Below are 16,206 nucleotides of genomic sequence, written 5' to 3'. Positions count from 1 at the left end.
AGTCATTAAGTGAAGCCCACACCAAGGGGGAAGGACATTAAGTTCCACATCATGAAGAGGGGAGTAACAAAGAATTCATGGACATATTTTAAAACTGCCTCAAATGGATACCTTTATTGTCTCCATTTTCCAGATGAGGAAACTTCTGAATGGAGAGATTAAATGGCTTATCCAAGGTGCATAGCTATTGCGAGTTGGAGAACTGGAATTTCAATCCCAGCAGCCTGGCTCCACATGAATTTTATTTTTTTTTAACTACATATGCTTTACTGCCTTCAGTACTTAACTTCCGAAATGCATATTAAAATGTCAATGACTTTATTCTTCATACTCACCCATATCTGAATTTTTGTGGATTATGTGGCTCCCTCTTTCATGCTTGGTTCCTAGTATTGTGACTTAGTTTTTACATTCCCTCATGTAGTTCATTCTAAAGATACTCATTTATTGCCTACTGCTAAGTACTGGAATGCTTACCACTTTCACATGAAGAAGAACTTTGATGTTGAAGGTGAGCTGACCTGGCACTAAAAATTTTAAAGTGTATATTGGGTTGTTTCCCACAATTAAATATTGGAAAGCAAACCTTTTCTCCACATATTTCTCGTTTTGCAATTCTCACACCTTCTTTAGTTGTTAAAACTGTGGTGCTTTGTGGATGGTTATTAGGAATGCATTGCAAATTGAGGTTGAAGGTGGTCCTCAGTAAAAATCAAGGTCCACTACTGCTACCAAAGCAATAAATGCTTTAGAGCCCTGGGTGGTGGTGAGTCCATATCTGCCACTGTCTACATGTTTTTTTCAGATACTTCAAGTGACTTTGAAGACTTCTGTGTGCTATCTAGTTTGGGAGAGGTGGAATGGCTTGTTTGAACAGATCCACTTTGTTAAATAGCAGTCACCCAAACTATGCAGAAGTAAAGAGAGGAGAGGTCCCGGAATTTTGAGAAGATTTTTTTCATATATTCTGCTTGTATTTCATTTTGTTAGGCCATGGAAAAAGTCTGTATTGTGGGTAGCCCAGGTGATTTTTTTTGACTTTCAACTTTGGGATACTCTATAGAATTAAAATCCTAGGGGCAGGTGCACTTTAGGGCATTAGAATGCAAAGTTCTGTTTACAATACACTGGATTAATGTATACATTTTTAAATCGTTGTGTGTTAGCAATGTAAGCAGTGTGATTGAATGAAAAGTAGGACTCCACAGGCTAACCAGGGAACAGAATAAGCCATGAGAAAGTTAAAGGAAACTAAGGGAAGCCAAGGTAGAGTAAAAATAGGACCAGAATTAAGGGGTAAAGAATTGTTTCTATATGGGAATTCTTGTTGAACTCTAACGACCTGACAGCCATATATTGTGTTTGACAGCACTCAGTGAATTTACTAATAATGAGATTAAGTTCTCACATGCACACACTTACATATCTAGTTTTTATCTAGGCTAATTCAAACCCTAAATTTTTGATTTGCTTCTGGTACCCATCTCTCTTTGTGTCTGACAGCACTAAGGAAATTTCTTAATGAGGTTAAGTGCTTACATGTACAGATACATCTCCTACCTATATTTGGGCAGTTTTCAAACCATAGAAATTCTCGATTTGTTTCTTATCCTTTTACACAAATGTATAACAGATGCAAGGGATGGCCTAGATTGAATTTTAATCTCAAGAAGTCCCATCCAAGTGAGAGATTGAGACCTGATTATGTCAACATTGGGTTGGGCTAGAATAGGCTCCTCAAAGAATGAACTTACTTGCATGGTGTACCTAGTGCTAACTTGCTGTCCCAATAGTTGTGCATGACATGAGCCCTGCATATATGTGTTTATGGAATGCCATGCTCCTCTTTCCACATGTGCTTCCATGAGTCTTCCTTTTCCTGATACTACTGGAAACTTTCTGATCACTTTGGTAAAGAAACCTGGCTTCCGTGAGCCCTAAATAAAGGTGTAAATTTAGTTATTCTGCAGATAGGGTTAACCAACTGAATATCACTCAAAGCCAACACTAGTGGGTACCTTAAAACTAGGGAAGTGTGCATTGTGGATAATTATGTGGCTTTTTTCTTTAGGAAGGAAAGCAAGTATCAGTTTAAAACTACAACGTGACTCATTTACAACGAGTCAGCGTAGTGATCCTTTTTATCTTATGGTTAGTCAGTCCTCGGCATCTGTAGCAACCTAGAACTCTTGAACCAAAACATACCTCCTCAGGACTAGAAAAGGAATGAGTTTTTAAGTCCAGTAGGTGGCCATTGTCAGGAAAAAGAAACGTGACCACTGTTCCACCTTGAAGCCAATGCCAACAAGAAATTAGAGCTTGACCCAAAGGCCTGTCAGAGTCTTCTGAGCTGCAACCAGAATTAAACACCTGGCAGTCCATTGTAATGATTGTGGTAATCCATTTCCATGGTGGCAACACATGAATGAAAAACTGTAACAGGCAATAAAGTGGTCTTTGGAAGCAGGGTAACCAGTAGTCTTCTGTAAGGCTCAGTTTTGCAATATAGTGTTTCAGTTGGGGCTTAATAAGGAAAGAACTAAATCCATTTATACTTTATTTTAGAAGAGTAAAATAATTTAACCAGAGTATAAAACTTAAAACATGGCTCTGGAAACCCACACCACCTTCCTTTTCCTGCCTTTTGTGTTAAAACAACCCAGCTCTGTGGGATTTATGCTGCATAGGTATGTGGAGCTCTTTTTAACTTCTCTGTTCCTGAAACCAAGTTTATATTGTATATTACATGGTCTCAGAAGAGAGATGGCACTCTCTTAGCTGTTATAGAGCAAGTGCTCCCTGTGTTCTTGTCTTAGTGGAAAGTAGGGTGATCGCAAAGCAAGAACACCCTTTTGACTGCAACCAGGATGGTCCTGCTCCTAGGGCCTTAACCTAGGGGTATTGGTGCCCCTTTTTTGGCTAGATTCTATTTTTAGAGTAAGTACAAAGAAATACTGATTTGTGGTTGGACTCAAAATGTGAAGCAAATACATGAATGTGTATTTCTACTACATCAGTTCCCTCTGCAGCAAGGATAGGCAGGAAAATGAAAATTTCTAAGGACAGAAGTAGAGAGGCAGGACCCAAGGTTTATATTTTCAAAGAAAGGAGATATATTTGGACTTGTGTCTCTTTTTTTAAATAAATAGTTTATGTATATAAATATTTAAATGCTAAAGTACATAAATATATAAAATGTAAGTTCTGTAAATCCCACCTCTCCTCCCCACTATTAACATATAAGAAATATTTAATACATTCTTTCAATACTTTTTTTTTTTTACTTGAGCGTGTACTACCTTATGAAAACACTGAAAGAATTAAATGACAATTTTTCTGGTGTTTGCTTTTTTACTTAATAATCAAGAACTTTGTTCTGTATCAGTAAATATAGATATCCACTCACCATTCTGTGCACACTAGTGAGTTTGGGCATCTTTTCAAAAAACTTTCTGAATTATTCATTTACATACATTTGTTAAAATTGGACATATTTACATAAGTATGTTTCAATCTTCATCACTTGAAATGTGAACGATTTTACTGACATTCATGTATCGAGCACACTGTTAATGGGTGTATAGTCTTGAATTTTTTTGTGATTTGTTACAATTTCATTCTGTGTTGTTGGGTTTTTTTTTTTTTTTTTCATTTTTCTCCCTTGATTCTGGTTGTTTCGTCTCATTTCTCTTTTTCCTCTTCTAAATTTCTGTCATTTATAATGTTAATCTTTTACCTTTTTGTCATATTTGAGTATCATTTGATGTTGTGGTAACTTTATTTATATGATTGTGACTGGGAAATGTGGTAGACTCCTTTTGTTTGCCATGTAGCAGTCACCAGAGGTCTCTACAAGCAAACACTATCTCCCATGAATATACAATGTTATTCTGGAGATTTCTAAAAACAATTCAAGTGATATTTATAGAGCATATACCTGTGCCTAGGACTGTGCTACCCACTGCAAAACAAACAAACAAACAAAAACGCTTTCTAAAACACCTCTTGAAAGTTCTTTCTGTGAATCCACATGTGTGTTTTAAAGAACGATTACACCAAAAGAATGATTTAAACATACAGCACATTTGAAAGCTTCTTTTGGAGTCTACATTTGTACCTTTAAAAATGTGAGTAGATGGAGAAAAAGCTTACAGAGGATAGATGATCATAGACGCACCCCCAAGGGTTTTACTCATTAGACTGTTTCAAATGAGTGACTACATGTACAGTTATTCATGAGTCATTAGAAAATGAGAAATTGCCTTTCCCCTTCCTAGGAATTTAAGAGGAACCTCAAGAAGTCATCTCAGAGCAGCTAGAGAATGATCCCTAAGACTTTTTCATAAACAATTAAAACATACACAGAAAATGCCCATGGTCTTTGGACACAATGGTGCTTATCAGATGTGGTCACCTACTTGAAAGTGTACATGATTATTCTCTGCTATGTACTGAAATTAACAAGCATTTGTCTATTGGTTTTTATTTTAATGTCTTGATTACTTACAAGATAATGCCTGTGTTCTTCATTAAAGGTGGGAGTCTTTCCATTTCAAGGCCTGTTTTGGCCTTTCTATCCAGAAAAGTTCAAGACTGACACAGTGAGTTTACCGAATTAGAGTTTATTAAATTAGAAATCAGTCACTGAAATGTGATGTATCTTTCCCAGTGGTAGCGGGCAATGCCATTTGAGAACACATGGTTGGTTTTATCCAAAATGTAACTGGCCTCTGCCGGAACGGTACATAATCGCTGAGCCAAAAAGGCTCTTGCTCATCCTGTTTGGCATAGGACAATTTTTCATAGCATTTATTCTTTTTGTCCTGTTGGGGTAAAAATGAAGTTAGAGATATATCCACAGAGTCCATTAGAGTCCCTTTGGGATAGAGCCGTCAGCAGCTTTATGTCTTGAACTTCTATGAAGCATGTTGTGTCCTTGACTAAGAAATGTGTTTCCCCATGCGTCCGATAAAGTAAACATCTGTGATGCTAAAGGCATAGTGCCAGGCACATCTGTGTCCTTAGACACTGTTGGTAAATTAAGGGCTGCTCTGGATAATGATTGACCTGCCACAAAGTTCATTTGGTGTCTTTTATTTGCTGTGTTTGGGGGAACTTTTTTCCTGAGTATTTGATCATGGATTTACATTTCTTAAACTCTTGTATCTCAGTATTTGGGTTCTAATTGGTTACTTTATAAATGAGCGAAGCTTTTTGTTATCACAGAAAGTCTTGTGTGCATCGTTTCCTTCACTGAAGGTATGCTCCCTGCAGTCAAGAGTCATGGCCTACCTCTGTGATTTCTATAAACAGCAAAGACAAAACCCAGAAGCGCTTCGTTGTTTAATGGCTCAGATAAAAAATGTGGTGAGAAGAGTAGGGAAACTGAAATGTTTTCAAATATCCTCAATTCTGGGTCCCAGTCACCTGGGATTCATAGAAAAGTATGAATTACATAGCCAAGAAGAGTTTTTTTCTCCTTTTTATGCATGATCTTTTTTTAACCTAATGAAGTTTAGAATTATGTATCTAGGAAGAGTTTTCCCCCCTCCCCTCCCCATTAATTATGCATGATTTAAAAAAAAAAAACCTTGGTTAATATAAAGTTTGACAAGTCTGAGGAAGTCTAGAAAGGATTCAAAGCACATGGATTCCAAGTGCTTGGATTTAAGTGACCTTTAGTTGTACTCATAATTTTATAGTGTAAGTATTTAAGAATTATTTTTCTTAGTATATATGTTCTGTCAGAGAAGAGAATATCTCTTCAGTGAGAACTGACACATCCTGGCAGATTTCTGTGACAATATTGGGCTTCACTAGGTTCTAGGAATTGAAAGTTGTGTCCACGTGTAAACAAAATGTCAGACATCTTAATTGCCTCTAATTTAATGAACAAAAAAGATGCTTTGAGCCTCTTGTCATCTATGGGCAAGTGGCAAATGTAGGCCTAACAGTTTTTTGTGTGTGTGTTTTTTTTTTTCCCACGTATAACAGTTTCCTGTTGAGACAGAGATAAGAATCTCTTTTAATTCTCAAACATATACATTAGACAGTTTTTTTCATAAAACTGATAGTTTTGATTATAAATATTGGCATTATTTATAGTTTCCTCAAGAAAGCAAAGAAATAAAAAATGAGACAATTCCCAAGCTAACAAAATAAACTTAATAGAATCTAATACATACTTATTATAGAAAGATAGAACATACACATAAGCTAATAAAAAACATTAAAATCACTTCTTATTCTACCACTCAGGGCTAAAACCATATAAATATAAATGTTTTGGTGTATATCCTACAAGGTATTTTTTCCCTCTTCAAATACATGTATGTTAGCTGTTTTATAGAATATAACTGAACTATATGTACTTTTTCTTTGAACATCATTTTTATTGGTTGCATAATACTACATTTTATGGATGTAGATGAATCTTAATTTATGCCAAGTTTCTTGTTGATAACCCCCAGAGTTCTAGTGGGGGCGTTGCTAAATTATTTGACTTGCAAGTTTGTAAAGCCTTTTTCTTTAGGCATGAGGATGGTAGGACAGTGTGGGAGTAAGAATAAAGTGGCATGAAAACTTTTGGAGGTGATGGATGTGTTCAGTATCTTGATTGTTGTAGTACTATAAATGGTAGTTTATTTCCTAAGGTAACTCCCAAAATCCTAATTGATATCTATCACATAGTTAGGTTTGCCTGCTGGACAAATGGTACTCCAGTGTTTAAAACATAGATCTGCTTATCATATTATTTCCATGCAAATCTCTGTAATTTAGTCAGTACCTGGCATAGTGTAAGACATATAATGGGCACCCAACAAAATCTGCATAAAAGGAAGTTGGGATTCTCTTTCTGCCCAGGGTGTCTTAGCCAGAGCAGCCAAATAGAACAGATGAGTGTTCACTTTCTGGACTATAGGAACACCAGATAGCAGGATTCCCTTTGACAATTGTCAATAATTCAGCCTTAACAGCTTTGATAAAGAAAGTTCTTAGGAAAGAGTCTTTATCACTGGCAAAGCTGAGGGAGAAGGGAAGAAGCAAAAGATATATTGAACAACAAATTTGACCTAATTGACATTTATAAAACACTCCACCCAACAACAACAGAATACACATGTTTTTAATACACAGAGAACCCTCATTAAGTTCTGGGCCATAAAACAAGGAATTGAAGGCAGTTTTCTAAAAAGTAAAGTGTATACCTACCACATCATCCAGCTATTCCACTCCTAGGTATTTCTCTAAGAAGAAAGAAAATATATGTCATGCAAAGACTTTTTATAGCTATTTTATATGTAAAAGCCAACATCACTTCAATGTTGATGGGACATTGAGGTTATTTCTAGTGAATGGATAAATGAACTATAACATATCCATACAACAGAATCCTTCTCAGTAATAAAATATAAGACTATTGATAAATGCAACAATGTGAATGAATCTCAGAATAATCAGACTAAAGGAAAAGAGGCCAGACAAAAAGAATGCATACTTTATGCTTCCATTTAGCATGTATGTTCTAAAGTTTTGTATAATCTGTAGTGACAGAAGGCATATCAGTGATTGCCAGAGCATGAGGATAGTAGGACAGGGTGGGAGGAAGATTAAAGGGGCATGAAAACTTTTGGAGGTGATGAATATGTTCAGTATCTTGATGGTTGTGTCAGTTTCACATGTTATGCATATGTCAAAATATATCAAATTATAAACAAGATATACAGTTTATTATATATCAATTATACTTCAATAAAGCTGTCTAAAATATGAATGAATAAGCAAATAATAAAATAAGATACAATACTGGGGCTATTTAACTCATAGTGTTTCTTAAATAATCTATATGCAAGCGGCATGATATTTCACTGTGTATTGAGCTAGATCAATAAAAGAATCTCGTTTTGTGCTTCTTTACAACCAGAGACAATGCAAAGTGTTAGGATTCTAGAACATGTTCTCCCTATTTCTCACTGAGGAAACATCTTTCATATTTACACATTAACAATTGCCCATTGAATTTTTCTTCAGCAACATGATTTCTAATGAGGAGCTCAGTCATTTATCAGTCTGAGTAGAGAAGAGGAATAGAAAATGCAGGAGTGAAGCCGAAGTCGTAGAAACAGTAGAATGGTGGTTACTAGGGGCTGGGGAGTGAGGGAAATGAGATGTCGGGTAATGGGTACAGACTTCCAGTTAGAAGTTAAATAAGTTTTGGGAATCTAATAAATAGCATTGTGATTATAGTTAACAGTACTGTATTATATACTTAAAAGTCGCTGAAAGTAGATATTAAATGTTCTCACTACAAAAAAAGAAATAGTAATTACGTGATGTGATGAAGGTATTAGTTAATGCTCTGATGGTAATCATTTTGCAATATATAATATCAAATCAACAGGTACATCTTACACAATGTTATATGTCAGTTATATGTTAGAGCTAGGGCAGGGTACTGACTAAAGCCACACAAAATACATTAAACTAAGTACAAAACAATGTGGTGGTATTGGTAAGTCAGTGGTTACTCTTTGCCTGTTAATTCAAGACCAAATTCTTGAGCCAGTGACTTTTGATGTCCCCTGTGGTTTGATCCTCAGCTACCTGTTCATTTTGGGTCACCCATCTCCCCAAATACACTGTGCTATCCCCTTTTCATTGCCATCATTCATGTTTTTTTCTGCCTGTGACTTTTCCCCATCATCCTACCTCATCTTTTATATCTATGTGGTAAAATCCTACCTATCCTTTAAGTTCCCATTCAGATGCTAACGTGTTTTCTCTGATCCTCTCATCTGGAAGTGTGTCATCTGTGTTCTGTGTTTTAGTAGACACTGTTCACATAGTTTGTACCCTGGGCCTTATAGGTATAAGTCAGTGAGGTCTGCCCTTTTGTTTTGGAATTGAGAAGGTACAGAGTTAAGCATTTTAGCTCCTATTTAGATGTGTTTGAATTGTTCAGTAAACTTTCACATTTATTAAAATTACTGTAATGCTGATGAGGGAATCAATGAAAAGACAAGCAGAAGTAAACAAAATTTTTTTTAATTTCATTTTTGAACCACACACTGTTCATTTGATTAGAGCAAAGGAATGGTAGATTTACTGTCCTCATCCTCATGACATGTTTTTCTTAAGCTAAGAATTCGACTATCTAGATTCTCTTGTCTCACATTTTTTAGAACCAGGGCGTGGCTAGTTGGAAAAGAAGTCATTTTGTGAATTTAAATCAGCTAGAGGTTGTTCACTTTGAATAATCCACATAGAAGAATTGGCCTAATGGCATCTTAACATTAGAGTATTCATCATGTCATTGAAAGAACATGAATTAGGTAGGGTTTGTGGAATATTTGAAGAAATGCGTTTTTGAAATTTTAAGTGAGAGCTGTTCTCTGGATTCTACTCCTAAATATCACTTCTCATATTTATTTTCCAGGTCCGGACCCTATTCGTCAGTGGTCTCCCTCTGGATATCAAACCTCGGGAGCTCTATTTGCTATTCAGACCATTTAAGGTACCTGTTCTTTCAGAAATTGCCAAAGGAAACAAAAAGTGTATGTGTGAGCTTCATGGGAGCTCTTTGGAGGAAGAAATGAAATGTTTGAGAAAGTACCCTATAAAGGGACATTTTTAAATGATTAGTAATGGAGACTTAACAACTCAGTTGTAATGTACAGTCTTACTTAGAAAAGACTGAAGCTGCCATTTGTCTGCCCATCAGCTAATCTAGAGACTTCTCTTATTCATGTGAACATGTATCGGTTTCTGTTCTACATAGAGCAGCCTCCTCTGCCAATTGGAGGTATTCTTCTTAGTACAGGTCACCAAAAAATATTATGAATTACTGATTATGTATTTATATTTCAAATGTGATAATAAAGTCAAGTCCTTTCCCTAGGAGATTCTTTCTTAGTTGAAATAGTTCTGTTAACACTATTCTTTGGAGACATGGTACATTAAATAGTCTTTTATGAATTAGACTAGGAACCTAACACCATTATTTTTTTTTCCATGGGAAAACAAGTCCTACATTTCAAATAAAGTAAAATAGTGGCATGAATTGAGTGGACTCTTTCCTGGTGCTTAGTGAAATATTTAATGGAGTGTGACTATCGAGATAAACCTACTTTAGGGATACTTAATGTTGCTGGGATTGAAGACTTAACAGGAAGTTGAACTAAAGCTGAAATAAGCATGGAGAAGAATCAAAGGTTAGCCTGTGGAGGATAGGAGAAGACTGAGACTGGGAAAATTGTGGGCTGGAGGCCTTGGCCCTCAAGGAGTAAACCTAAGTATGATAAATTTAGGAACTGTGTCTGAACTAGTCATCAAAGACATGTCAGCAGTAATACCTGGCCAGGCCACACTTATGATTAGGCGATGGACCATTTTGATTTCTAGTTAAAGATTCATCCCCATTGAAGCAGGACCCCAGCCACAGAGGCAAGACAGGTTGAGAAACAGGAGAGGGAATAGGATGTGACAGCTGAAAACAGCTAGGTTGGAAAGAAAGAAAGGGAGGATTGAGGGGGCAGCCAGTTAAAATCAGCAAAGATAAAACAGTCTAGCTTATGTGCCAAGAAGGCACCATGTAATAATGGATATAATTCCATTCTGACAGCCATCCCCTTAGTGCAATAAGAATGATGACAGTACAGAGGGAAACAGAAAGGTTAGGCATGAGGTTAGCTGAGAGGAAGTAGGAAAGAAAGAGATGGTGTTGTGGGGAGAGAGTGCCAACTTTATAAAGTTTATTTCCTGAGTTTTTTCTACAAAGTTGCAGTTTTTACTATTTCTTTTGTAGGATGAGGACTTTTTAAACTAATCGATCTTCTTAATTAATGTACAAAATATTGTGTGTGTATGTTTGTGTGTGTGTATAGATATTCGGCCATCAAGCCCCTTACATGAATTATTCAGTTCTCATCACAATCCTTTAAAGTGAGTTGGCCTTATTTTTTTAAATGAGGAAGATTTTGGAGCAGTTGAATAAATTTTGCTCAAGGTTTACACATAGAATAAATGGCAGAGTCAGGATTCGAACCCAAGCAATCTGGCTCTGCCATCCCTGTTCCGAAGTGCTGTGTGATACTACTTTTCTTCTTATGACTTGAGAGCACAATATATCCCTACCAGTGGTGTTTTACTTGAGTGAAATATCCATTTGTCCTTTGCCACTGAACCCTTCAGGGTGTTTAAACCTCCAGGTATTTTAGAGAAAGCACCTTGAAAAAGAAAGAGGCGGGGCTGTGAATCATGACCTCTTTGGCCAGAAGAGCTCAAGGCTGTTGAGGTAAAATGTTTACAGTAGCTAATTGGTTGCATAGTTCTCTGCTGGGAAGATAGGGGAATGAATCAATCCCAACATCCTGCCCAGAAATGCTGTGTTAAAGTCAGGACCCTGCTACATTCCTAACAACCCTCTTTTAATTAAAGTCCGAGGAGGTTGACCATAGTCTGCAAATCTGTCTCTGTACTGATATGTGTGGTGGTCAATCATGTCAAGTGGTGTTTTTCCCTGCTTGTGTAATCCATCAGTGCAAGCCATCAGCCATTGATTATTTTCAGAAATAAACACTTTGTTATCCTTATTCTGAGGAGCCAGGGAGGGATGAAGGAAGGAAGTAAAAGAGAGGGTTTCTATCTTCCTTTAGGATGAGCTGGAGTGAAAACCCAAAAGGGAATTTTTGCTTGTCTCAATCAGAATACCAGCATGAAAAGTGGCTGATTCAATATATAAGCAAAAGAACTCAACAAGATTTAGCATCATTACTTGCTTAACCTTTTCTGACAGTTTTGAAATTTTGATTAATAACTTCTATCTAGTGCATTCTTAATGTTTCGTTGTTGTCTTATAGCAATTACATAATCAAGTTTAACATACTCTGGCCTTCCTATCTTATTAAATTTACCCCCCTTCTCTCTCCTAGTTCTATAAAATAAAGAGATCTGCTGTTAGAGACACACTCATTTTCCTACCATTAAAAAAATAAGAAAAAAAAAACATAAAAATGCATGAATTTCAGGGCTTGATTACTTTTAGGCCCCAAGAATGCAAACATAGGCATAGGTATGTGTGTGTGTGTGCATAATTTGCTTTTGTGGTTAACTTGAAAGGCATTTGTGAAAAGAGGTAGTCAATAGCCATAAAGAAATCATTTTTACTTGAGCAAGATGCTATAATTACTTTTTTTCTTAGTACTTTGTTTAGGTCTAAATTTGGTTCTTTGTTTTCAGGGCTACGAGGGTTCTCTTATAAAGCTCACATCTAAGCAGGTAAGAATTTTAAACTTGCATGTAAATGATCACTTCTACAATAAGTGCGAATTGACTTTCTTCAAGAATGTTACTGTGGTTCAACATTATTTCCATTAGGATTTTATTTTGCGTGATAAACACAATAGAATATACAGTGTCAAATTATAATGTACACCTGAAAATTATATAATTGTATTAACCAATGTTACCCCAATAAACTTAATTTTTAAAAAGTTAAAAATAAATTAAATAAAAGAAAAAATAAATTAAGGGTGAGACTGGTTAGGAATTAGCACAGAAAAATGATTTGTAATTCCATAGTCTCCAGCTAGGATTACTGGAACTACCCCCAAAGAAGGCAAACATGATGCATCCAGCGTAGTTATCTATATATTCAAAATTAATTATTATCCAGATTCATTTTTATTCCCAATTCTATTTTTTTTAAATAAAGTTAAACAGGCAATCTTTCACAATTGGTGTATCTTGTGGTAAAGAATTATATTGTTTTTCAAACCCTAAATGGATGTGGTAATCAGTGGCCCTAACAGTTCCAGCAAGATTCTTGAAAATTTTCAGCTATATTCTTTTTTCTAATGCTGACCAGTTGGCATCCTCACCTCCTACTCACTTTCCATTACTCAAAGAATTCCCTGTTTTATTGGGCATAAGCTATGTTACAAGCATCCTTCTGGACTGAAAAATATTGAATCTAAAAGGATTATGACCCCTCTCTCTTTAGTTAGAACAGTATGGCTTACATACCTAATTAAACACAAGCCTTTTTTATTTTATTTTATTTTTAATTAAGTTTATTGGGATAACATCGGTTAATACAATTATATAATTTTCAGGTGTACATTATCATTTGACATCTGTATATTCTATTGTGTGTTTACCACCCAAAGTCCAGTTTCCTTCAGCTGCCATATATTTGATCCCCTTTACTCACTTCACCCTCCCCCTACCCACCTCTATTTGACCACCTTTAACCGCTACCTACCCCCTCCTCCCCCACTCCCACTAGTCTCTAGTCCATGAGTCTCTGTTTGTCCTGTTCATTTGTTGCTTTTAGGTTTATATCCCACATATAAGTGATATTATTAAACACAGGACTTTTAAAGGTACCCCTTGGGATTTGCGACGACTGTGTTCATTTTATAATTGTGATCATGCAACAAGAGTATAGGGCTTTTATCATTGTGTCATTATAGTCCTTGCACTTACGGTGTACCAAAAGGTGATTTGGTTCTCTTCCCATTTTAAAAGATGAAGAAACTGAGATACAGTGAATTTGATTTAGGAAAGTAGAGCCTCTTGACCCAAGTTTTTCTCTATCCCCTTGTTCACTGCTGCTCACTTTTCAACTCCTTCTAGATTATTTTTATGATTCTCTGAATCTCCAGCTATGTCCTGGAAGAACCACCCTCACAATTCCTTTTATTTGTGTTAGAAATTTGTCTAAACCACTGAGTCAAGATTCTTCAAGACTGGTTTTCTTATTTCTACACCATTGCCCATGATCATTTCTTTATCTTAGCTCTTCAGTTCGATATCACCTTTGATCCAGAAAAATAGCTATCCCCTGATTATTTTTCCCTTCATATTTGTTTTTCTTTCTTCAGCCCGTAGGTTTTGTCAGTTTTGACAGTCGCTCAGAAGCAGAAGCTGCAAAGAATGCTTTGAATGTGAGTACTAATGATGTAATCATTGGGGGCTTCCTTATGAGGTGAGGAGAAGTGACAGAACCTCAAATGGAAGGAATATGACTTCTCAATCTAACATCAATTTAATTAGCCCTCTAAAGAGATTTTTCCTAGAATTGTGGTCAGATGTACAAGCTATTAAATAACATTTTGCTCTTCTCTAGCTTTCACTATAATGCTCAAAATACCTGATGATGTGGGTCTCACAGCCCAGTCATATCTCAATGGTGGTACAGAGCTTAGTTTGGCCATCATTATACTCTTGATGGCTAAGGCTAAGCCAAGAGTAGATCAAAATCTTGATTTTCCTTATTTCATAAAGTTTTCATTTTATGTATGTGGCTTTTTGTTTTTTAAACAGGTCATAGTCTTTATTCTGATTGATAAAAACATGCATATATGGTTTTCCCAAAGACATTCTGTACTATGATATAAAAGACATTCTGTACTGTGATATAATAAGTGATAGTAAACTATAATTGAATAGAAATAGCTGTATTTGGTTTGTAGGCATCTTGTCTGCCATATGTTGTGAGACTTTAACCAGCTTTACTTCAGTAAATATTTTTCCCCTTTGATGTGTTGAGAAACAAAACAAGAGAATCAAGCTAAGAGAGGGTGGAAGGAAGCCGATTTAATTTAGTTCTAGATGCTGAGAGCTGATCCTCAGGTGAGGAGTCTCAGTGAAGAATCTGGCTCCATCCTGCTCCAGGTGTTTGGCCTAAGCAGCTGTGAATGAGGACTGAGTAATGCTGCCAAAAGCGTTTAGGGTGCTTATGGAAAGGCAGCTGGCCAATTGACTGGTTGCAATCTGAGTGTCATTGTGTAAGCTTCTGTGAACTTGTCACTGGCCTTTGTGTTGCTTTAGAATCTATAGGTACCCCTGCCAGTTGCTCCTCTGAATGCCTAGATGCTAAGAGGGACCATGCTGAGGTGGGGCTATAGGAGTCATTTGATGGCCTGATAACTTGGTGTCCAGGGAAAGGGCCTCCAAGGGATCTGTTTACTCAACATAATGGTGTTATTGTGACACAATCTTGAGAGTTTTGGGGGCTTTGAAAAAAAGTGCGTACACTCTCAGAAGAAATGGTTTGATTGTTGTTGGTTTTTCATGAAAACATACAGGAAAGTCTTAGGAATCTAGGAACTCCAAAGAGCTCAATTTTTCTGGATTTGATAAATGACCTCCTGGTCAGAATAACCTCAGTCTGTTTCTCTTCCACAGAACAAAATACAAACCAGTTATTTATTGAGCACCAGTGGTACACACTTAAGCAAAATGTATAATCGAATGTTTTAATGTAAAAATTATTTTGTGATTTTTGCATTACAAAGACACAACCAGAATTTTCTCAAAAAAAAAAAATTGAAACTCAAAAATAAAACCATGATTTCTATTTAGGCAGTGTTTTTCATGAAGATTGGCATCTTTCTAAATGCAGAAATGTTCTGGGTCCTTCAAAGTCATGTTAGATGAAATTTTCACCAGGTTCTTTTCATTGTTCTTCTAAAGGAAGTAACAGCAGTTGAAGCTAGTTCACAGAATACTCTTCATTGCTTTGTTTTATCTTTGCTGTGTGGATAAAGATGTCATGACCCTCTGTCTGAAGAACAGTAGGCTTTTATAGTGGCCTCTCTCATCTGAAGGCAACATTCCCTTATTGGCTAGGTTATTAAATGGTAATAGTCATAAGCTGTGTTTCCTTGCATGACAAGCAGATCATAGCAATATAATCTCAATTATTCCTGGTGCCTGAGGGTTATATCATTATAAATATCAAGTATTGAGCCATGCTATAACATAGCAATATAGGTGTATAAGCTCATCCCTATGCCAAATGCCCCCAGATGATTGTGCTTTTTTGACCCAAGGTCTGCCTGTGCTTAGCTCTTCCTTTTTTTCCACTGGCAGCATGCCTTCCTTTAGCAGCATTCTCTCCCTTAATCATTAATTCTCTTTATTGCTCATGTAATAATAACTGGGGAAGAACTCCAAGCAAAATAGAACTCCAAGCAGAGTTCTCCAAGCGAATTCTGTTCTGTGGAGCTAAAGGTAACTCTTAATGTTTACCTGTGGAGTACTGAACCTGAGCTTTCTTCTGCTCAGAGGCTGACTTGTGAGTTTAGGGCTTTTATTGAGCTCCTGGTTGATCTCTTTCTCAATGTGTTTAACTTTTAAATATGAAGTATTAGAGGTCTTTGCACCTTAGAAACCATCCTATTGTTATAGTTCAGGGAACTG

At 36.3% G+C, this 16,206-nt stretch overlaps 1 protein-coding gene across 6 annotated transcripts in view; it reads left to right on the top strand.

Annotated features, from left to right (window-relative positions):
* RBPMS (RNA binding protein, mRNA processing factor) overlaps nucleotides 1-16,206 on the top strand; it is a 169,239-nt gene that overhangs the window by 57,838 nt on the left and 95,195 nt on the right. For 4 of the 6 annotated variants that reach the window (XR_003047589.1, XR_003047587.1, XM_025049875.1 and 1 more), the window contains exons 2-5: nucleotides 4,536-4,601; nucleotides 9,437-9,514; nucleotides 12,238-12,276; nucleotides 13,884-13,946. Coding sequence is in view for 3 of the 6 variants with exons in the window: in XM_025049875.1 (XP_024905643.1) it covers nucleotides 4,536-4,601; nucleotides 9,437-9,514; nucleotides 12,238-12,276; nucleotides 13,884-13,946 (246 nt within the window). In the remaining 3 variants the exon portion in view is untranslated. The remainder of the gene's footprint in view (nucleotides 1-4,535; nucleotides 4,602-9,436; nucleotides 9,515-12,237; nucleotides 12,277-13,883; nucleotides 13,947-16,206) is intronic. The other 2 variants (XR_003047588.1, XM_015592837.2) reach the window with 1 other exon arrangement.

This window comes from Pteropus alecto, unplaced genomic scaffold (genome assembly GCF_000325575.1).
Source record: "Pteropus alecto unplaced genomic scaffold, ASM32557v1 scaffold24, whole genome shotgun sequence".
In the NCBI taxonomy this organism is placed as follows: domain Eukaryota; kingdom Metazoa; phylum Chordata; class Mammalia; order Chiroptera; family Pteropodidae; genus Pteropus; species Pteropus alecto.
Note: the sequence above shows the minus strand (reverse complement) of the source record. Positions and strands in the feature narration are given on the sequence as shown.